Source organism: Anguilla rostrata, chromosome 5 (genome assembly GCF_018555375.3).
Source record: "Anguilla rostrata isolate EN2019 chromosome 5, ASM1855537v3, whole genome shotgun sequence".
NCBI classification, from domain to species: domain Eukaryota; kingdom Metazoa; phylum Chordata; class Actinopteri; order Anguilliformes; family Anguillidae; genus Anguilla; species Anguilla rostrata.
The window spans coordinates 13,711,833-13,735,015 of NC_057937.1; the positions used below are offsets into that span (position 1 = coordinate 13,711,833).

The 23,183-nt window shown below is 42.5% G+C and overlaps 1 protein-coding gene across 3 annotated transcripts in view; it reads left to right on the forward strand.

Moving 5' to 3' along the window:
- Positions 1-23,183, forward strand: part of LOC135254769 (disintegrin and metalloproteinase domain-containing protein 33-like) — a 99,686-nt gene that overhangs the window by 11,781 nt on the left and 64,722 nt on the right. For 2 of the 3 annotated variants that reach the window (XM_064335247.1, XM_064335245.1), the window contains exon 2: positions 4,868-4,950. In XM_064335247.1, coding sequence (XP_064191317.1) covers positions 4,868-4,950 — 83 coding nt within the window. The remainder of the gene's footprint in view (positions 1-4,867; positions 4,951-23,183) is intronic. The other variant, XM_064335246.1, reaches the window with a different exon arrangement.

Genomic DNA, 23,183 nt, shown 5'->3' on the forward strand with positions numbered 1-23,183 from the left:
TTTACACCTGATGTGACAGGCGGAGTATATTCTTAAAGCATTAAGCCTAAAGTGTTCATGAAGCTTGTGTGGCACCTCATACCAACAGACATCATTAACTTCTATAAATCACTCAAGAGCATTTGTCCAGAGGTTGACCTCACATCAAGGGACAAAATTTGTTACAGCCTACCTGAGATGAGAATTTCATCACCACGTAAAAGATGACATAAAGCATGTCATCCTTCATAGAGCATGACATGATTTTGCTTTGGAATCATTTTGTTCATTGTTATGACAGCTTAATAACTGTGTTATACTTGTTTTATTAAGACTTTAGGACCACAGTTGCGAACTGTGTGAACAGTCATGCTATAAAATGGCAGCACTGCTACACCTACACAGTGGTTTAAACCACTACAGATCTGGCAAACTGTTGCTCGCTTCATGTGGGTCATGCCAACAGAAGTATGTTCTTACATGTGTCTGTAGACATGCAAGCATGATGGTGCCAGGATGCCTGAATTGTGGCGGATTGCACTGCGGTGGGGGCGTCATTCCCCCGCTCACCCATGGCTATAGAAACGGAGAAGGTTTGCCAAGAGCTGCCAGCACAACAGCTTAGTGCTCAGTGATTGGTGAAGCCCTCTGTGATCCCCGGAGTGGGTCTGGTGGACGTGTGATAAAACAAACTTTTCCAGCTCCTGCTAAAATGAAATGGCCCATCTCACTAGCATTTCTAAACAATGCTGCACAAGTAGGGCTAAAATGAGCTCCATAATATTTGGGACAAATACATATTTTTTTATTCTTGATTTGGCTCTGTACTCCACAATTAACATGTGGTTAAAGTGCAGATTCTCGGCTTTTGCTTAACAGTGTTTTTATATACCCTTAAGGGTATGTCTAAAAAACTGCTATTTCTGCTATTTTCTACATGGTGAAACCAAAATGTATAAATATATCCGTAACAAAAAGCTGGGAATGTGCCCTTTAAGCATATGAGAATTGTTTGACTAGAAATCAAAAATTTTGGAGTACAGACCCAAATCAAGAAAGAAAAAAAACTTTGTCCCAAATATTTATGGAGCTGTATATAGGAGAACTGGCCATCTGGAGAACTGGAGCAGGGCAGGAGAAGGATAATCTTCTTTGTCCTGGTTCCTCCAGTGTGCCACAAACAGGCTTGTGACTCTGGGCTGTTGTGCAGTACAGTGTGTGGATGTCTCAGCCAGCGAAATGGCTGGGGTTTCAAACCTGACAGATAAAGAAATAAGGAGACAATTTGGATGCGCATGCCAGGGTACAGCTTTTGACAGGTTTCAGAACTCATCTGTGCTGAGAGCGGTGTGCACCTGTTCTTTTCTCTTTTCCTCCTTCCACCTGGTGCTTTTCTGTTGTTTTATAGGCCACATGTCTTTTTCCCCGGTGGTAAATAAAAGTGGTGCCAAACAAGTAATCACACTCGGTTTGACAAGGCAATGGTCAGACGTGGTGAAAAGCGGTGTAAATAAATTTGGCGGGAGGGTTTTTTTTTTTTCAAATTTATAGTCCACACTTTCACTGTTTTAAAAACGAATCTTAAAGCAAAATTGTCTTTCTTGCATCATAACATATGCAACAATTAACTTTTATTTAAAAAAAGGTTTTCTTGTGATAAAATAGCTGCTGCACACCATTTAAGCTCTACTTTTCTTTATCTCATCTGTGTTGCAGTGGCATTCCTATGGCATAACCCTTCATTATGTTTAGGGCTTGTACACAGTAAAATGTTTATTTAAACCATGAATTTATTCAAGTAAAAGTCAGGGGGATGCAGCTGTGTAGTATCACAAAGTTCCTGAGCTTTGAAAAAAAGCCACATTTGCCCTCTGACCATATTGAAGGCAGTAAGACAGCTTTGCAAATTGATATGCATGTCACACACATACAGAAGTTTCCAGATGTCTGTCCTACGAAGGGAAAAAAATAAGGTGGTAGGCATGGCACTTGACATGCCTCACTTGGCTGTTAGGGGATTTCACTGGGCATCTCTTGGTTACCTACAATGCTTTGCAGCCCAGCTTGTTTCACAGCCATGAAATGAAACTCTCCATTCAGTCATTCTGCAAATATGAATAATGATTTGACCAATTATTCAACAGGAACATTCAGTCCATAGGAATTGTCCCCATTCCTGAGTAGGCCCTTTGGTATATGAATTGAATGATTTTCAATTATTTATTGCTTACGCTGAGTAGCAACTCGTAGGAACATTCTATGTATAGTGAGTCATTTATGGAGCTCTCTGTGCATACAGATTGTAGCATTTATATTTTGATAGGCTTTTAATGTCTTTTGTACAGTGAATTTGGTGACGGGGTTTAAAAGGGATGAGCTTGTACATTTAGTTCCATTGGAAGGTCAATCCTGATACGTCATTCATTAGTGCACTGATAAAAACAGGATGTGTGTGTGAGGTGTGGCAGCAGGTCACCTGACTGGGGCTTTATCTTCTTTTGCCACTCTGCACGGGCTGTGAGCACGCCCAGTTTTCCAGAGCGTAAATCAAGCGTTTGTCGGGCTTGCTGATGGAGTCAAACTGCTCCATGTTACAAGGCCACTTTGGATAAGGCCCCCACAGCTCCAGAGAAGGGGGGGGGGGTATGTGATGGTGTGAGTCCTCACAGATCTAGAGAGCGGGGCGAGGCAAGGGGGGGAAATCCAGAAGATCATGAAGTAAATCTCCACAGCTGCAGATAGGGGGAATTGGCACCTGCTCAGGACTACTGGCGGGACACAAGGGTTAGGTCATCTTAGGTCACATGCCTCGAAACGCCCCCACGTTCTCCCGCCTCGGCCCCCTTCTGCGGCAGTTTGAGCACGTGTTTGGCGACGAACATCCAGCCAACTTCACATGTGTTGCGGACCATCTGTGACTATTGAAAGAGCTCCATTTTGAAACGTGGTCTTCTCACTCAAAACATGTCTGCCCAATGTCTGCCACCGGCAGTAGGCACAGAACTGCTTTTGTTGGCATATACTCAGTTTTGGTTTTGTTTCCCTGTTCTTATTATTGCTTGTGCCTTGTATTCTTTGTGAACGTATTATTAATCAGAGTACTGCTGCTTTCCTGCATGCCATTTTGATCTGACTAAATAAATATATTACCAGTGTATAGCCCTGTAATGAATACTAGAATTTTTGCAAGTTGAAATTCAGAGGCTTTAGTTGATGAATTTCAATTGGACATCTTCTTTTGGACAGCATCAGCTCAATTTATTTTGTTTTTTTGTTGTTGTTTTTTTTTTACCCTAGAACCTATCCCAAATATGCTGTGTCTTCAAATAAGTGTAATAATTGTAGAGAATATACAGTAAGCTCAGTATATTTGGGACAAAGACACATTTCTTGATTTAGATTTGTACTCCACAATTTTAGATTTGTGATCAAACAAATGTGGTTGTGGTTTAACCACATGTGGTTAAATTGCACATTCTCAACTTGTATTTAAGCATATTTTTATACACTTTTCAGCATGTCAAAATGACAGCACTTGTTATACATAACCCCCCATTTCAAGGCACCATAATATTTGGAATGTGTTAATGTATTAGTTACGTAAATGAAAGTCATGGTTAGTACTCTGTCGCATATCCTATTCATGCAAGGACTGCTTGAATCTGTGACCCATAGACATCACCAGGTGCTGGGTGTATTCTCTAGTGATGCTCTGCCAGGCCTGTACTGCAGCCATCTTCAGTACCTGCTTGTTTTGGGGGCTAGCTGCCTGAAGTTTTGCCTTCAGCATATGAAATGCATGTTCAGTTGGATTCAGATCAAGTGCATGACTTGGTCAGTCAAGAATTTTCCAGATTTTGGTTTTGGTTTTGGTTTAGCAGTATGTTTGGAATTATTGTCTTGCTGTAGAATGAAGCAACATCCAACGCGTTTTGCTTAAACTTGAGTTTTGATGATATGATGCTTCTGTAAGCTTCAGAATTAAATCTGCTGATGCTATCAACAGTGACATCATCAGTGAAGACAAGTGAGGCAGTACATGTGGCAGCCATACATGCCCAAAACATAACACCCCCACCACAGATGAGGGAGGTGCTTTGGATCTTGGGCTGTTCCTTTTGGCTACCACACTTTGCTCTCACCATTTGTCCCTAACATTATGGTGCTGTGTAATGGAGGGTCTCTGTATAAAAGCTGCTGTAATTTCTATGTGAAACCAAAATGCATAAAAATATCATTTAATGAATCTACTATATCATTTAATGAATCTACAGAGCCAAATCAAGAATAAATATGTCTTTGTCCCAAACATTATGGAGCTCACTGTATATTTGCATAAATAAAATTTCATTGTTATTGTATTCATTCTGACCTCTCGAGCATTGCACCTAAAATTGTCCTCAGTTCTCAAATAATACAATGTTTGACTCCATAAGATTTGAGTTCATTTCTCGGAAGTCAGCCATCAGAAAGTTGATATGCACCAATGAGATTTTGTGCTTTGTTGTTGCTGACAAATGTGGGAGAATAATTTTTCATTTGAAGTGGATACAGCTTTTTCATTTTGTTCACTTGAGAATTTACAAAAACAACCCAAGAATGTGAAAATAAATAAAAACCTTTCTATTTCAATCAGCATGGCATTATGAAAGTGGAGGGTGTATTGTTTAGAGTGTGTTTCCTGAAGGCGTTTCTCTGAGTTATAATGACTTCATTCTACAGCACTTCATCTCCACGGAATACTAATACATTTCATAAATCTACTATAATAGTTTCTATTCTATTTCCTTTTCCAATCACGGTGCGCGCTACCTGAGAGAGACACAAGGCCAGAATTCAGAGCCGCACTCTTTCTTGCTCGCTGACCCTGGTGTTGTTGTCTCCTTAGCAGGGAAGCCACATGGACAGACTGTGGTTCCGCGTTGGCTCTCCCCAAGCCGGACCAGACGAGAGGCCGGGATTCCACAGCAGGTCAGGCCCCAGAGATCATCATAATTTCCCCACTCCCACAAACTCTTTGTTATTGTATCATAATTGAATGATGTCTTGAACTTAATCCATAGGTATCATCCGTATTCAAACACAAACTTAAATCCCAAACACAAAAACTAAAATGGTGTTAGTGAACACCCATTTAATTGGTTATTGGGCCACTATGTGGGGCCAGTACAGTCTGTGTGTGGCTTGGCATAGTCTTGACAGCATCAGGATCTCAGCACCTTAAGACTATGTTCTTCACTTTCATCAAACTTGCTGATTGCATATTTTAGTTCAGTGTATTAATGGCTTAATTAGAATGTCCACCTCTGGACCATTAAGTCCCTTAATTGTCTAATTATAGAAGCTGAACACACCTGCCAGGTAAGCAGTTTTACTGGGAAGGGAATCTTTTTTGTGATCTAGCAAAGTTAGGCTTTCACGGGAGGTCATTGATTGTTCACAGTGCTCCAGAAATACACTAGCACATCTCTTTGTGAAAGACACCAGACCTGTAAGTAACAGGCGTATTTTGAGTGTCATAAAATTCATCTTCACATAGTTCGACAGACAGGTGTGTCTGACTGTTGTTGGGTCTGATGATGAATCAATGAGTAACTTCACAATTGAGGGGGCCATTTCTTCCAAAGCATTTAATTTCCTTGTTTTTACCCATCCTTGAGGTTGCTCCATCAGCAAAGCATAAAACCGTGTTTCCAAAGTGGACTGTGCACAGTAAAGTATGAATCCAAATACACGTCCTCTTCGGTAATTGTTGCGGAATGCTTTAGCGTATATCGATTTATGCTGTCTCGGTTCCACCTCTTCATTGTATCACTCGATGGACAATCACCACTGCCTCCTCCGCTACAGTTGTTGTCCTACATAGCCGAATAGAAGGACCCTTCTCCAGTTTTTTTACATATGTAATTTTCATCATCTTGTCAGTTCTTTCCTTCACTGCATTGGCAATGGCACAATTTGCATTTTAGTTGCAGCCTGAAGCCCATTTCAGTGAATGCTATTGCTAGCTTTCTTCATAACACTCCAGTGCCATAGCTTTTTTTTCACCTTAGCCCTCTGAAAAAGAACATTGAAGAGAGATATTGGTGGCCTTCTGTGCATTGCTTCCAGCTTTTTCAGAAGCAACTCTAATTTTATCTGGCATGTTTGCAATTGCAGTTTTTTTTTTTTTATATACCCAAGCAACTCGGTCTTTTTTAGTGTTTTGGGTTTCTCTTGTTTTCGTGGTCATTTTTTAACTGGCTTGGCTTTATGCTGTTGTTTCATGCCATCTCTCCAGGAATGACCACCATGGGATGTGGGATGCTGTTACCTGTTTTCGTGAAGCCAAAAGCAAGAACAGTTAACAGTGTAAAAAGTTAGTAAAAGGTATTAAGCATTCTTAACAGTTGGCGTCTTCTGTCTTCTGGAAATCTCTGGCAATTGGTACTACCAGCAATACATAGATGAGGCCAGTTAGCATTTTGATAATCGACTTTCTTAGTTCCATTCAATTACATTAAATTACATTACAGGCATTTAGCATACGCTATTGTCCAGAGTGACTTACACAACTTTTACAGAGCAGTGACATTGCATCCTTTTATATAGCTAGATATATATACTGAAGCAATGCAGGTTACGTACCTTGCTCAAGGGTACAACAGCAGTGAACTGAGCTTTTGACCTTTAGGTTACAAAACCAGTTCCTTACCCATTCTACTACACTGCCGCCCACAATTCAATCTTATGTTGGCCTTTATTGTGGCACGGGTCAATTTGCAATACATATAGCATTTAGTTGAATGGAGGCAGGTGAGTCTCTTGATTATGTTTCAGCTGGGCCACTATAGGCTGCTGTAAGTGTCCTTGTTCCCCTCAGCCAGCCCAAAGGCTTGGTGGCTCCAGGATCAGAGACCTTGCCCAGGCCTGCCAGTGCAATGCTGTGTCTTGTGGAACATCCGTATTCTGACATATTCTGACAATATTCTGACTTAAGATAAGCACCTGCGCTATTGGTCAAGTGGAAGGTGCTTAGCTGGTCTCACTGTATAATTTACATTGCCAAATGATGCATGCTAAGCAGATGCAGAATCAATATTGGGCTGGGCACGCAGTGTAGATTTGCTCACATAGAACCTTGTATAATTTGTGGTATATTGACTTTATATATTTTGTTGCAGAGCCACGGTAATTGTCTTAGCTGGTGAATGATTGTGGCATGCCGATGATTGTCCGTGCGCAAAGAGAATATGTGTGATGTCAGTTATAGCGCAATGAGTTCAACTCCTCTCAAATATTTTGGCAAATATTCATGTGCCCTGTACCGCACAAGCATATATTTTGCCACTGGAGTATTAAATCGGATCAGAACAAATAGAAAACATCTGACTTCCAAATGCAAAAATGAAATAAGCCTCAGCCTTGCAGTGTTCTTCATGCTTGTTTGTCTGGTTTCTGCTAAACCTATAATTTAGAGTGTTCTTGTCATACCATTAACAACAAATTGTCTTTTCTGTTCTGATGAAAAGGTCAAATTAATTTACACCACAGGAATCTGGCCCTGTCTTCTTTAACACAATAACAATCACAGCCACTTATGAGGAATGTATTTATAAATCCGGGCCCCCTGCATTTTTTCTTCCCCACTGCTGTTTATGGCTAAATTGGAAATCGTTTTCTTGCTCTGAGAAGTGGGGCTCGGATCCGCAGCCACCTCTCAGATTTGGCTAGGACGGACACGTGTCCCTGGCCTCCTCAAAGAAATAGAAAAGTAAAGAATAAGCTTCCCTGGAAACAGTGTTGCTGGACAGGAAAGCCATCAATGACTGATCTATTCCCTCTAAAAGGGCTCCATCAAAAGCAATTTCTTTCAGGGTTGGTCAGCGAGGGAGGTGGATGTCTCTCACCAGTAAACATTCCTAGGCCAGTGTCTGCAGACTATGGCAGTGCCTACAAGCCGGAGAGTCCTCCTCCAACCGTAGCAGGAGGCACACTTCTGCTTGTCCCTGTTTCCACAGGAACAGTCGTCTTATCAGCAAGTAGCCGATTGAAGACCACCAACGGGGGTGGAGTCTAACACGGTTCAGGCTCCGAGTTCTTCCTGTCCTAACAGGAAGGCTAAAGCACCGCCGGCCTTTCTCTAGGACTGCTGCCGAGCGTCTTTCAGCCCAGTAATTGGTGGCGATGATTCGGACTGATGGAGGCTCACGTTAAAGCTCCCACCCATCACGCAGGAAATTCAACCTTATCGATGCTAGCGTAATAGCATAAAGCGAGTCCAGCCCTGTCGCTCCACTTGCCCGCTAGAGATTTTACCTTATGTTCACTGAATACCAATGAGTAGCTTTTGGCTTTGCACTGCCTAGCATTTTCAGGATGTTCAGTTGTGCTATTCCTTATTTTTCAGCTGCAGGTAGCATAACTCTGCAACTTTCAAAAAGGACACATTAGCCTAACTTGCATGTCTTTGGACTATGGGAGGAATACAGAGTACTCAATGCTGACCCAAATGTTTACCTGAAGGAAGCCTACATGGACACGAGGAGAAATTGCAAACTTCACACAGAAAGATAAAACATTGTCATTATTAAAACCATTATAGAGGTCTTGGATAATCATTGACCAGTAAGTAGGTGGGTTGATACGAAATTAATGTGTAGTTGTGCTCTCATTAGATAAACATTACAAGGTTATAGAAAGTTAGAGTTTTCAAAGTTTATCAAAGTAACCCCCCCCCCCCCCCGCCCACTTGCCTCTCAGTTCTTCAATTATTGATTCAGTTACTTGCAGCTACATGCATCCTTGTCTCGCACAGCAAGACCCATGTCTAAAAATGCAAAATCCCTTCATTCAAGTGTACCCCACCGCGCATGCTGTTTCATGCATTGCTCCGAGCACGCGGGAGGGCATTACTTCATCGCACGGCGGTTGAGATTACCAGCCTTAGGGAGCAGCGGGGACCGGGGAGCAGTTGTGAGAGAACAGCTGTTCGAAAGCGCCGGTGCTCCTCTGTTTCTCTCGCCCCCGGGCACCGCGCTGTGCCGCGAGGAAAGGCCGCTCTGACCCGGCGCTAATCCCCAGTTTTTGTTTTTTTTTTTTGTTTTTTTTTTTGGTCTTTTTAGCAAGCCCGCTACTCTAATGCACACTGCCTCTGAAGTGCTTGTTTAAGAGGCAGGGGAACTCATGAAAAAATAAGGCTGCTTTTGCAGGACCATAAAAGCATTCTATTAATATTCTTTCCTGTCTAACAAGCCCTTCCTCCACAGTCACTTGTAAGGACTGTGCGGCAGAGCTTTGCACTCATCAAAAGAACACCGGTGACACCAGATGACCTAAAGGGACCTAAAGTTGAATCCATCCCTCGTGTTCCCTTTGCCAAAGCACTCTTTGTCCGAGTATTTGTCGTGACCAGCATTTCACTGTCTCAGCTGGCTCAATGTAAATGTGACATTTCATCGAGCGCCCTGGTGTTCATTTATGTGTTCAAAGAGCGTGTCCTCTCATGCTGTTGCAGGCAGACCAAAGGGAAAAAAAAAAAAAAGCTTGTACAACTTTTTTGTACCTTTGTTTTCTGCACGTTGGCTGCATTTTATCCTCAGATGAGATGGTACAGATGGTGCTGTCTCCCACAATGCGCTACGCAGTCTGCAGGGAGTGCGTTCTTCTGCGGCTTGAGAGAATAATGACACCTCTAAGGAACCAAGCCTCCACGCATGGACCCATCGAGACAATGAGGGAGGTCTGGAGAAATGTCAGTGGGGTCACACTCACAGTTGAACTGACACAAATCAGAACACAGATTGGGGGAAGGCTGTGCAACATGTGTCCCTGGTATTTGGTGTAGAGGCATCAGTTGGGTACCGAGCTTGTGTCAGCACCAGATCAGAGGATGTTGAGCTCCCCCCTCCCATGCCCGTTTCATGGGATGCAGGTACCATCCCCAATACATTGTGCAGGCTCTGTCACTGAGTTGCACTTGGGTTGAATGAACCTCAGCTTCACAGAATCAGTACCACTTCTTTGTCTCGCCTGCAGTGACGCCTGCATATAATTCAAATATGGCTAAAAGTGGTCAAATGAGGTTATGGTTTATTTTGTGTCTGAAATAAGATGGACAAATAACTCATGGAAATACATGCCAAGCCATGGTATTTTATGGGGTCAGTGTGTTCTCTTCCTAGTTTTTTCCTCCAAATTTGGAATGACTAATTGCATTTGCAGGCCTGTCTGTTTGCTGAAATGCAATTTCAAGGAGTGCAGACAGGCATACGCTCTCCTGTGAGGTGCATGCTGGGAGTCGCTGTTGCTTCTTTTCACTCCACTGGCCTGTATTTTTTTGCACAGCTGAGTTGTGTATTCCTTGCATTTGAAGAATGCACCTTAAGCACAGCTGGCCTAAGTAGACAAAGAGGACCTGATGAATCAGAGTTAGCGGTGCACAATGACACAAGGACAATCCCGCCAATCTCCCCAGGCGACACTACGCCCAATCACATGCCACTGTGCACAATGGAAATCAGTGTTTTAGCAGGATGAGCCACCTGGTTCTCTCTTCATTAAATTCAAGATTTAGGTCTGGGATGAGTCTGTTTTCTCATTCATAATAGGTGACAGGTGTTCTTCATTGCCTAAGAGAATCAGCTATTGTCATCTCAATGGAAAAAAACAGGAAGCCTGTGACAAATAAGAATTTAAAGGCAGACACGAAACCCTGGAACCAAGGTTTTATTAAAAACCATACAGACTCAGAGTGCACACCTGGGGATACTGAATCAGTGACATACCTCCTAGAATTTGGAAGCCTATCCACAATCCTTTCTTCTTTACAAACCACATTGTCCCTATAAAGTGCGGAAAGTGATTTTAGTTTGTTGCGTGTGATATGTACTGGTGCTTGTGCAAAGATTATTTCTTGTGTATTTTGTCTTTTGCAGTATATGGAGCTCATATGAACACCATTTTCCTTTCTTTTTTCAAATGAAAGTTCATATTTGTCTTATATTTCAAGAGAACCCTGAAGCTATGCAAAATGTATCTGACGAAACATTTTCGTTGTCAAAAATCCTTGTATTTAATTGCTCTAGCCATGAGACTTTTATCTCCTGCAAAGAAGAACTGTGTGGGTATGTGTTTGATAAAAGATGGGATTATTCCAGCTATTTTTGCTGGAGAAGAAAAGTCTGATGTGACTGATGTATTCCAGCAATACCAGAGGTGGATGAATCAGTGATGAGCCAGTATTTTATCACCAAAGCTTTCAAAAAGGTGTGTCAAGCCCTGTCCTATACCCAAAAACAATGTGATGTCCTTGATCAATTTGCACTTTTTAAACCGTAGTCCGATGGACTTTGTGAACTGCCAAGGGCCAGGCTGGGGCAGTACATTTTTGACAAGTGATTTGAGACACTTCAAGCTGCCAGAAAGGGGTGGAATTGACATTTTTTCATTCCAAGTCTCTGATGAGGGCACTCATTACTTTACTCTGGCTCGCCCACACAGCACACAGTGCTGAGAGCCTCGCTGAGGGTGTGCGTGCCCCCAGACTGAGAAACAGGGCAGTGGCTAAAGAAGGCCTCATTAACTGCAACTCTACTTTGGTACTCCAGGCATGGTGTTCCATAGATTCCTGTACTGTATATCTTGGCATTTAGCAGATGCTCTTATCCAGAGCGAATTACACAGATTACATTTTTACGTACAATTTATACAGCTGGATAGTTTACCGAAGCGTTTCATTTTAAGCATGTTGCAACGGCAGTGCCCCAGCTAGAAATCAAACTCCCAGCGTTCATTAAAAAGTCCAGTTCTCTCACCATTGTGCTACTCTGCACTCACTGTCCTCACTGCTGTCCCTGTTATTCGATCTTTATCTTGTCTTTAAAGGATGCCATGAATAATGACTCCAGATCTGGATCAGTGGCAAATTGAAATGTATTGATAGAAAGTGCTGGTTTTAAATTCATCTACCCCTGCGCGATTGGCCCTGGGTATCATTTAGAGTTACTTTCTCTCTGTCCTGTACACTGCAAATTATATTACCTGCTAATGTTGATGTATGTTAAAATGGCTGAGTGCACAAACGCCACTGCGAAAAAGGGAGATTGGTTGCTTTGAATTGCTCAATCAACTAGCGCAAAGCAGTCAGATTCGTTCAACTTGAAATCAGCTAACAAAATCAAGCAACTGCTTGGCAAATGGAGACTCAGTTACAAAAATAATTGTATATATAACTCAAGGGTATAATTCTCAAGGTTTGGTAATTCATTGATTTTAGAACTGCGGAGTCAGTAGTGCATGCCTGTAGTTGACGTCTCTGTTGTCAGGTGCTTTGTACAGTAGGTCCGGTTTTCGAATTCCATTTCAGATCTTGGAATCCTCTCTACTGAGTGACTAATCCAGCTGCACATTAAATGAGCCTGACAACCGGAGGTCTTTTGGGGTTTCTCAACCTGACAGATCCTTAAGATCTTTTTGAGACAAATCCCAGGATAGACCAGCACATCACAGGGAAACCCAAACAGAGAGATGTCTTTGCCCTCCTAGACACGTCTCTGTCCAACATTTGCTCGTCTTGTAGTCCCTCGTGATACAGTATTTGGATTCCTGTCCCAAGTTACTGAATTTTGGATTGTCATGTGATTGTTGATGATAAGAAAAGAGAACGCTAGAAGAAACTGTGAGCATCTCATTTACAAATGTAACAGATAAAAAAAGTTGTTTTGCGATTCAATACGGTCACTGCCAGTGTGGAAGAAATGACCAGTATACTAAAACTAAGCAACTATATATAAACTTAATAATTATGTAATCCAATAAGTGTGCCTTGTTGTTCCAAACATTTCAGAACACAATGTAAATTATGTTTCCCCAAAGCGCTGTCATTCAAAAAGGCTTAGGTATCAGTTGGCTAGTACCATTATTTATGTGAGAATAGAGAATAGTCTGGGAACTGCTGGAGCCTGTTGCTGGCACTGGTTATGAGGTGACCAATAAGGAGTGACTGTTATGATGATGGACAGAATGATGTCTGCACCAGACGTTATTGGCCAACAGAGGAGTGAAAAAACAGTTACTGTACCAGCACCTGCCAGCTCCAACCGGCTTTGTACGGCACACTGGACCCAGTGTCATTTGTGTACAAGCTGGACTGGGGCAGGGTTGGACCGGCAGCCCAGAACAGGAGGCAGACCAAGAGCTCGGTGTCGGGGGACCAGGCCACAACTTACTGACCATGTGACACACGTACACTCTCAGTACCAGTCCCAAGGATTTGAAGCTTCATTGTTTGGGCAGTGTGGCCACAGTCTGCATTCTGGGAGGGAGGGAGGAGAAATGGATGACTGCCAGAGAGAAAGCTTGATTCTTTGGCACTTGCTATGAAGTCATCTCATAGCCGTGAGTTTCTGAGGCGTTAGTGGCCTGGAAAAAACCACAGCCCTTTGGTTAACCTGTGGTTGGGCTGTACAGTAGGTAATTACAAAATCATTCATCTGTAGGACCATGCTTAATGTGCACTGAAGTATATAGCTCCCATGAATGGTATTTCAACACTAGCTATCACTATCATGAAAGTGTGATTATTTGTAAAACAATATATTTGGCTATGGTAAAAGGTTCCTTTAAGAGATTGTTGAAAATAAGTAACTTGTTAGAAAATCATGTGTGGGTTCCGTGTGGGTGTTGTTGACGTTCTTCTCATGTACTCTGGAACATATTGTTTTGCGCTAGTTTATTTTGGAGACTGCTCCTGCAAGCATGTGTTTCCAGAGTTTAAAACTGGAAAAACAAGTTTAAAAAATCTGGTGATGTCATGATGACAGCCACGATTCCCCGAGATGAAAAACAGTCAGTGAAAGGTTCTTCCGAAATACAGAGCCTTGTATGATTTACGAACCTTTGTATTCGTGAACAAAAAGGCTGCTTTCGCACCCGGAGAACTTCAAAAGGTCATGCAAGCGTTCCCTGATCCGCAGTCAAAAAGATCCCCAGCTGGGAGTTGTCACAGGCACTGTGAACTTTAGATAAGGCCAAGAAACTGTTCTACATCGCTGAGACACTTTACACATGCTGAGGACTATCTCTGTCTCCAGAACCTTATGATTATTATGTTTGCCATGTGATATGGATGGATTTGTTTTACAGGCAGTATTTTAAAACTCTGGTTTTCAGATACAGGCTAGCCTCTCACGAGCAGCAGCTAACTGCTCATCAGTTAAATGCATTCTTAGAGAGGGATTCAGCATATTTTTTGCACTAATGCTTATCTTGCTGACAGAGCATCGCGATAATTCAATACCAGAAATGTCAAGGGGCGTTAAAGAAAAACAATAGCAAGTTTGTGAGAGGCATGTGAGTCCAGCCAGCTCACCGTCTGCTCTTGGTGCTGGATAAACCCTTCTGGATTAATAGAATCTACAAGCTATCCTAATCACAGGGAGGAAAACAGGTGAGGAATTTCTCTGGGTCTAAACGGCGGCTTGTGTAGGATTTTTGCAGCCTCCTCTAATGTGTGCTGTCCCCTCAATAATGATCCGTTGTTTGCCTGGCGTACCCCTAATTGACACCAGGCGTTCCACCACGATGCATTGTGGGACTTTTCGGGGAAAATCACAGGAGAGAGCTGGGGGAACAGCAGGGGTAATGAGACAGGCCAGCCCTCTTAGGAAATCTGTTGGTCTTAGAAAGTGACAGGTCCTACCGGGTGTGCGCCATCGTTTGAATACCCGTATTCAAAGAAGCGGCAGAGTGGGGAAAACGGAAGGGGCCAATGACGATGCTCTCGCGGCACACCTCCTTATTACGCCGTAACACACGGCGGTCTGTAAATAGATCCAGGTGGGCAGCGTCCGTTTGCCGACGAGCGCGTGGGCGTCCTGCTCGGCGGAGTGATGTAGACCACATCACTGCCCCCACGCTGCTCTCGCACATCCGACTGACCTTGCCCACCCGAGCCACAACTACCCCCCCCCCCCCCTCCACTCCAGCCCCCCTCCCTCCTCCAAAGCTCGCTCCAATGAGTGCTTCTACCGAGAATCGGCTCGCTTTTTAAGCCTGGGGTTTGGGTGGACAGAGCTCGATGCGTGCATTCGCTAGTGTAGCAGATGTAGGCCGTTTGAGTTCAGCTCATTGTTATTGTGAGCTAATGAGCCACTATAGTATTTGGAATGCATCTGCGTTTTAGGCTGAGCTATTTTTCTCATACGCCACTTTTGTTGTTAGACTAATTGAAGGGCTGCATGCTGTAAGAATTTGGAAATTAACCGATTGTTGTGAACCGGTTGTGGCTCAGGGGGAACAAAGGAGATTTTTTTGTGCATTGAGGGAATGTGGAGAAGTGGTTGTAAACGTGATTGTGAACGTTACGGTTGGAAACTCAATTCCTGCCAAGCTATTTTTTTTACTTACAAAATTCCCAGTCTGTGTCTTTTTATTCCCAATTTAGAATCGCTAATTGTGCCTCTTGAGTCACTATAGTGCAGCCAGCACCCATGTGAAGTGCATGTATTCTTTATGTTAATAATTCATAATTGAGTGCTGTCAACATGTATTAATCAGCTAATTTAATTTCAAACCGACACTATTCCTCTTCATACAGAAGGACCCATCTGATGCAGTGGGGTGGTTTCTTTGTGTGATTATTCCGGGACCTTCAGTAATATATTTAACGTTTCAGGCACAGCGATCACAGTTTCCGTGTGTTGCTCTGATGGTTTTGCCTTTGAAACGCATCAGTGTGGCCTCAGAGTGGAGCATATGTTTGCATGCTCTCGGAGCCAAAGTCTAGTCAAACGTTTGAATCTTGGGCTCCAGGAAAAAAAAAGCTTGTTAATCCGTCCAAGCACCTGGACCGGCTTTGCACATTTCCGCTTAATTAAAGTGGCTGTCATCTTCACAGCCACCCAGAGCTCCCTCAGGTAGTCCACCAGCAAGAATCATCAGAGTAGACCCCAAAGAAAACCGTAGGCGTGCTCCTCACGGTCCATGGTGGCCTTCAGAAGAAAATTCTCTGCTTCGTTTACATGTATATCCTGTTCCAATTTGACTCAGCCCTCGCCTGGTTGCCAGGGTCTTTGTGCCAAGCAACGCCGTGTCTGTAAACAGTGGCTCCGATCTGGAAACCCAGAGGAACCCGCCAGCAAACAGTAGCCGTGCCTTCCATTACAATACTGCAGCACGTTAGCACGCTTGCCGAATGCTAAGGGAGCCCTTAGCTTGGCTGTGGCCGGCCCGCTCTTTTTTGTTTTGCGTTCAAACTCAGGATCAGCCGTTAAGCCGCCGCCGCTAAGGCCAGCATCGCGTCCTCCTGCTTTGCTTTTTGGAGCCTGGAGCTCCGGTCTCGTCTGGCGGAGACAGCCCGAAGCCGCGCCTCTCTTTTTTGTTCATCACCCGGTTGTCCCGGATGGTATTGGCTGTCATCTGAAAGGAAGTGTAACGTTCCAGTTGCCTTCACAGCGTGGCACAGAGAGCAGAACTGCCAGAGACGGGAAAGACAGTTCTGAGCAGACGCTCCAAAAACAGAGCCAGTGATCGTAGAATTAAAACAAAGCGGCGTATCCTGCATCAGGCTGAAATAGACATACTCTTACCCTGGAAAAGGCCACACAAATAAATAGTATATGTAGTGTATATATAATGTATATATAATTCAAACAATAAAGACATTTTTCCATGAGTTTATCACCCATCTGCAAGTGTGCGCTTGGCTGTGTAGTTGCATAGAAATTCAGTACAATTGACAACATTGTACCAATTCTGGGAAACCCAATGCCAGGAGCCTTAGAGAGATCAGCATGAAATCCAGCCAGAACAGCCAGAGACTTGAGTGAATACACAAACTTGCATTTCTTTGCAAAACTCGAAGAGTTCATCAAAACATTCCCATGAACGCGCCTGGAATGTTGGAAAACTTGCACATCTTTTTAGACTCCTTAAAGAAATAATTGCAATCCTAAATCCCTATCCCAAGACTGCTTGGATAAGCAAAATACTCGCTGTGATTTTTCAATATACGAGTTTCCCAGATCTAGTTTCTGTCGACCAACCCATTCCTGTAAAACAGATATCCATATGTATAACTCTGGACTGAAAGTTTCAGCAATATGTACGGAATTATAGGGCTGTGCAAAAGGAAAACACCTTCTTGGCAGCTACACTGCCACGAATGTCTCTCATTAGATGACCCTCAAATGAAAAGATTTTCCCCTTGTCTTTTTTTTTCCTCCTGATCGTTCTTGGTCCTGGCCCATCAAGTGGTTAAGCAGAAGTACTGTGGTGTTTATGCAACGTACACACTGAGAAACAGTCCTTGGCCAGGGATGGAGAGAGAAAACAAGGTTACAGCAGAGACCTACTGAACAGAGAACGCTGAGGGGCTCTGACACAACACCGCCTGTTATAAATTAGGCCCGTTCTCTCTCTCTCTCCATAATCTCTCCTTTTGTTTGAAGTGGCCTTTGGTTTTTCACTTTGTTTTTGTACGTTTGTCTTGTTTCATCAGTTCCCCTTCCATCGTTTGACTGGCGCTTGATGTTTTTGTTAAGAGAGTCGGTGGGATCTGGCTTCTAACAAAGGAGATGTCGAAATGAAATTCTAGCTGTGACCCACTTTTATAGCTATCCACAGATGAATACATTAAACATGAAAAGACATCGGGGGAAGATGCCTGTCATTTAGCGCCCTCTTCAAAAGCTGCTTTCTTTGTTTTTAAAAAAATTATTATTAGTGTCGGTCTCATCATCATGTGTCAAAATGGCGTAAAAGAAAACAATTAACAAATCAAGCTATAGGAAAGCTGTACGGCCCCCACTTGAAAGATGGCGGACCTCAGCCTTGTGGAACTGCGAGCTGAATTAGGACCGAACAGTGGAAGTGTTGCATATTGAAGCGGAGAACGCTCTCATATAGTAAATCAGCTGGACAGGACTAGGATCGATAAGTCTCGTATTACCAGCCTGGCACCACTCTGTGAGATGATGAATAGCTCTTTGTGACTTCCAATAGAAGTTGTCTTCAGGGGAGGTGGGGGGGTTGAGGACTGATGAATGCACAAACCCAAGATGGCAGACTTATGCATAAGAGGTATAGGCCGTAGTACATAAAGCATTCCCGGGCATTATTTCCCATTATTTATTTGGGCTTTTCTTGGGCGGCAGACAGAGTTGACAGATCACCTCTCACGCATTCCCCAACTCATATTTTTCAGAGAGGGCAGTTAAGATTAGGAATTTTGCGAAAGCACAACAGTGTCAAGCTGTTAGTTTGTGATTTGAGTTCAGGATCTTCATTATTGAGAATGGGGTTTTGTGGACCCCTCTATGGGTGGAGCTACCATTTTACTGTCAACCGCTCATATGAACCAATCAAAAGACTTATAGGCTCAAATACTGTGGAAATGTGGGTGTGGTCTGGAAGGAAAAACTGTTCACTTTCTTTCCTGACAGTTTTAAGGCAGAGGTGGGCAACGAGGGCTGTATCTGCTTCTGGTTTTCATGGCAACTTCCGACCTTAATTACTTAATTAGCCGTAACATTTACAGCATCTGATATTTTAGCTGCATTTCTTGATAAGCACATGAATGACCGCTGAAGACTGTTCATTTGTCCACATGTGAAATGAGCCCTTAGCCAGAGCCCTTAGCCCCACCCACAATTCCACTCTATTATGATTGGCTTAAATCTGTGAATCATCGATATCCTCTCCACCACTATGGGGCTGCTGGTATTTATAAAATACTCCCCCTCATTTAACTACCCAGCAGAATGTACAAAGTCTGCTTCTTCAGTGGTTTTTAGACCTGATGTTGGCTGAGCATCAGTATTGCACATCATCCTTTTTCCCTTATGAGAGCCAGAGGAATTTTCAAAAATAACTTGGGTTGGAGGAAGAGAAACTGTACCCAGTACCCAGTGGGCAGAGTTACACTGTAGTTAGTGCGAATCGAACCTCACGCTGGACTGAAACTTTGCGTGTGCCCCATCTCTCTGTATTCAGTCTCGTTTTTCTCCATGTTCTGTGTGCTGGCCATTGCTTAAGAAACCTGTTCACTAGTGAGGATTAAAGCTCCACAATAGACTGACCTCTCCAGACCCACAGACATACAGCATTTGACCCACCCACACCTCACTGCATGCGGTCTTGTTCTCAGTGTGCTGAGAAACAAAATGATCTGCTTCAGGAAAAATAGTTAGACCTTCACTTTAACACAATTTGATGTTACAACCGAAGCCTGGAATCCCTTTCTACGTTAAGGATTGATTTTAATTTATAAAATATATTTTCCATGTTGCCCAATTAAATGATTTTTAATGACTATTAGAGGACAGGAGAAGTCATGAATAGTGTAAGAATTTATGTAATTAAGTCAGTCTGTATTTAAGAAAGCATTTCAGTCGATGAAGTGATTCTAACATTAATCTGAAAGGCCACATAAAACCGTATGACACATCAAGCAACATATGTTATTTTGAACTTCTGTTGCCACTTTTTCTCACTTGTTCTAAATTTATCAGGTAGAACACTGCAGTAGGCCAATACCTCCTGGATGAGATAAGAGAGATAAGTCAGCCCAAAGCATAGTATCATTGTCAATAACTAGCCATTGGATAAATGCATGAAGGCGCTATTAGCCTACTTTAGCAAAGTAGGACACATTTTTACCCTTTCGCTCAATTTGTAGTCACAAATTATGCCAACAATTATGTTAAATCACTGCTGTGTTAGCCACACTTGTTCAAGAAATGCATGTCCATTTTTTACCACAGTTCTTGAGTAAGCTTTTCTTTACTGTAGGACCGGTAAGCTACAAGTCTAGCTATGAATCCTGGGTGATGACCATGCCATCCATACACAGTTTGAAGTGTTACCTCAAGGGGGCTGCCTCCACTATTCCTAATGCTACACCAACAGGCGCTGAGTCACATTTGCGCCCTAGGCGATCTGTAAAAATGTGGCCCTGAATGGTGTAAAGAGTAGTGATCAAAGCCCTTTAAAAAAAATCTTAATTGCTATTTGCTCATTTTGATTCATTCTAGCGATCATGTTCTATTTATTGTGTCTGCCCTTAGATCCTGGTTTTTCAACAGGGGGTCTGTGGACCCCTGTAGACTTGACAGGCAAACCCTATAGATTTGGGAAAACATTTCAAAATATTTATTTTAGTTATTTAACCCTTTTAAAGTTGTGATGGGGGTCCCAGGATCAGAATAGGTTGAAAACCCCTATCTTAGGTAGATAAATCATGTCTGTGTGTCGTGTGTGTTAGTGTCTGTGTCGCTCAGTTCATGTTTGAAGCATTGTAGGCCTGGACTGACTAATTATCCTAAGGAAGTGTATAAAGTCTTATTGAATTGAATTGAATTGAATTGAATTGAATTGAATTGAATCGAATTGAACTGAATTGAACAGAATTTAATTGACTCTGCTCATTAATCTGTACAGTACCTTACAGACTCACATTCACTCTCAGGATGCCTCCTGGTCCTGAGACAGAACACTAATGAGCACACAGTCCAGAAGAGCACCGCATTCAACGTCCTTCACCTTATGTCATCGCAGTCAGTTGGGCCAACGGTGTCCCTTTCACAGATGTCTGTAGAGCCCTGTTTGTTTTGCCAGCCCATTTCCCTCCCCGGGGGAACTGAGAGAGCCACGGGCCTCTAAGATCCATCTGTTTTCCCCGGGTGTCTCCTTTCACGTCCAGTTCTGCAAGTCTGCAAAAGGGTTTGCTCACGCACCTTTCGCGGCTCGGTGAAGGCTGTAACGAAGCTTTTCCGCTTTGCTTCGCACTGGTTCAAACGAGCGCAAGCATGTTATTCTAGCGAGGACCGGCTGTGTGTGTGAGAAACGGAAAGCCCGTCCTATTCAGATGGCCTCTGTCGTGCCGATTCAACAGCTTCTTTCTCAACTGTCGTTGACGATGAATGCGGTAATTATGTGTGCGATCTAGGATGCTTCACAAAACAGTTTTTTTTGTTCTTATTCCTCCTTTTCGCTGGGTGAGGTGCAACACCATGATTTCTTTTAAGCACAAACATCATTAAAGATATTGAAAGGCTGGCAATCTTGAGTTTTTTTTTTTTTGCCATTGTAATTCTTTTGAAGAAATTGGCTGGGATTTTCAAAATAAGCCCCCTTTGGTTGTTAGTTACCCAGCCATCAGTCCAGTTCTGTCAACATATTATATAATAAGTCAGCTACATTTCTTGGTATCACACACACACACCCACACATTACATTACATTACATTTATATAGCAGACGCTTTTATCCAAAGCGACATACAAAAAGTGCATATCATGGTCATTGGAACAACTACAAACACACACACACACACATAAATGTTACGCCCATTAGTATATTGAGTTATAAAAGCTTTTTACACTACATGTGGAAGTCAAAAGGTTCCGCGCGAATGAGCCTTGTGGTCAGACCGTTCTTGGATTGAAGATGACAGCAGTGTTCTATAAATGACCTCCGATGACTCCATCTCTGTGTCCAAGGCGCCAGCTCTGAGGAGCTGTCTCTCACGCGCAGCGGGAAAGAAGCAGCCTCCGTGGCGGCGCTTTATGGGTATGCCTAGTGCGTCTCTCTGCTCCCCCAGCGGATCCACATCAAACGCACGCACTGTCACAAAAGATCAAAATTTAATTTATCTCTCGGCAAAACTGCTTAATTCTGATGCTTCTCATTTTTTCTCGATCCTAGTAGAGATACAAATCAATTTTGTGCATTAGGCAGGGGAAGCACACCTCTTGTTTTGACCTGTTGCAGTAGTTACAGGTACCTAGTTCAGAATAAACTCTCCTGAATAAAAAAACTCAGGATTTTAGAACTAGTAAAAACCAAACCTGCAGTCTGTAGCATCAGTTTTTAAAATTTTGAATTCATAAAAATGGCAGGGGATTTCAAGTTTGATATACACTTAGATCTTTATGATTTTTACAGTATAATATTATGATTATAGATTTTTATGATATTATACCATTGCGCATACATATAGTTTAATACTTACCTGAGTACCTGCATGCATGGAATAAGACCTCTCATAACCAGTCAGAGCATTACTTCTTGTGATCAATGTAATAATATATTCAGTAATCATTCTGGAAGTTCTTTTATAATCTGCTTTGTAAAATCAGCAGCATACATTTGAACAGTGGTATTGCATTTTTCGTGAGCTATAATATGCCATCATGGCTGATTGTGACTGGTTTCATGTCATTTGTATGTAAGTTAAGTGTTATGAACATACCCTCCAAGATTTTTCAAATGGAATATTTAGAATCAAAATAAAGAGAATGGGTAGCCCACTCCATGTGTGTGAAGGCTGAAGAAGGCTTTATTTAATATTTATTATTTATTTAAGTGTTATTGCTGGTATAAAAAAGTTATATATCAGCAATTATGATCAGAACTCCAGCATGTATTCATAAATCTAATACAAAAGAAAAAATAAAGAAGAGAAGAGAGTGAATAATAATAGAACGGAAAAAGGAAAAGACACAACATTTTCCTTCCATTTGTGGCCATTTGCTTCTTAAACTTGAACTTCTTAAATGCTTAAAAGCACAAATGGATAGCACAGGCTAAATGTAACATATAATCTTACCTTTTCTGAATTGCGCATGATCATAGTGCCTGCATATCTAGGAAAGCATTTTATGGTACATGACTAAGTGGGAACATATTTCAGGGCTTCTTATTCTGCATCTTACCTTTGCCATTTGCTAAAGCATTGCTTTTTAATGACGCTGTTATTTTTGGCTTCGAAGTTGTGGCAGTACATGACTAGGTCTGCCATTTCAGTATGAAATCGCAGGGATAATCAGGACACAAGCTGTTTTCTGATTGGAATTTAGCCTTAATAACGGGAAATAACGGTGCATTCACACCACTTGGGCGACCTGTGTAAATGGCCAGTAAAAATTATGGTGGACATGTGAATGGCTCCACTTCAACAGCTTGCTGGGTCCTTGCATAAATATGACTTGATGCAAATATAGCAAGTCATGATGGTGCACTTAGACTTCAATTGTTAAGTTGCCAATGGGCGTGTGTGCGTCACTGAGCATCTCATTTACATACGAGAGAAAAAGAGGATATTTTTGAATCGAGTTGTCTGTGTTTGAGTTCTTTTTTTGTTGCTGTTGTTTACCATCTCTCAAATTTGCCCAAGCACACAGTATTAAAGCAGGGTTCTGTGCAGGGTAGAGTTGTATGTAGGGT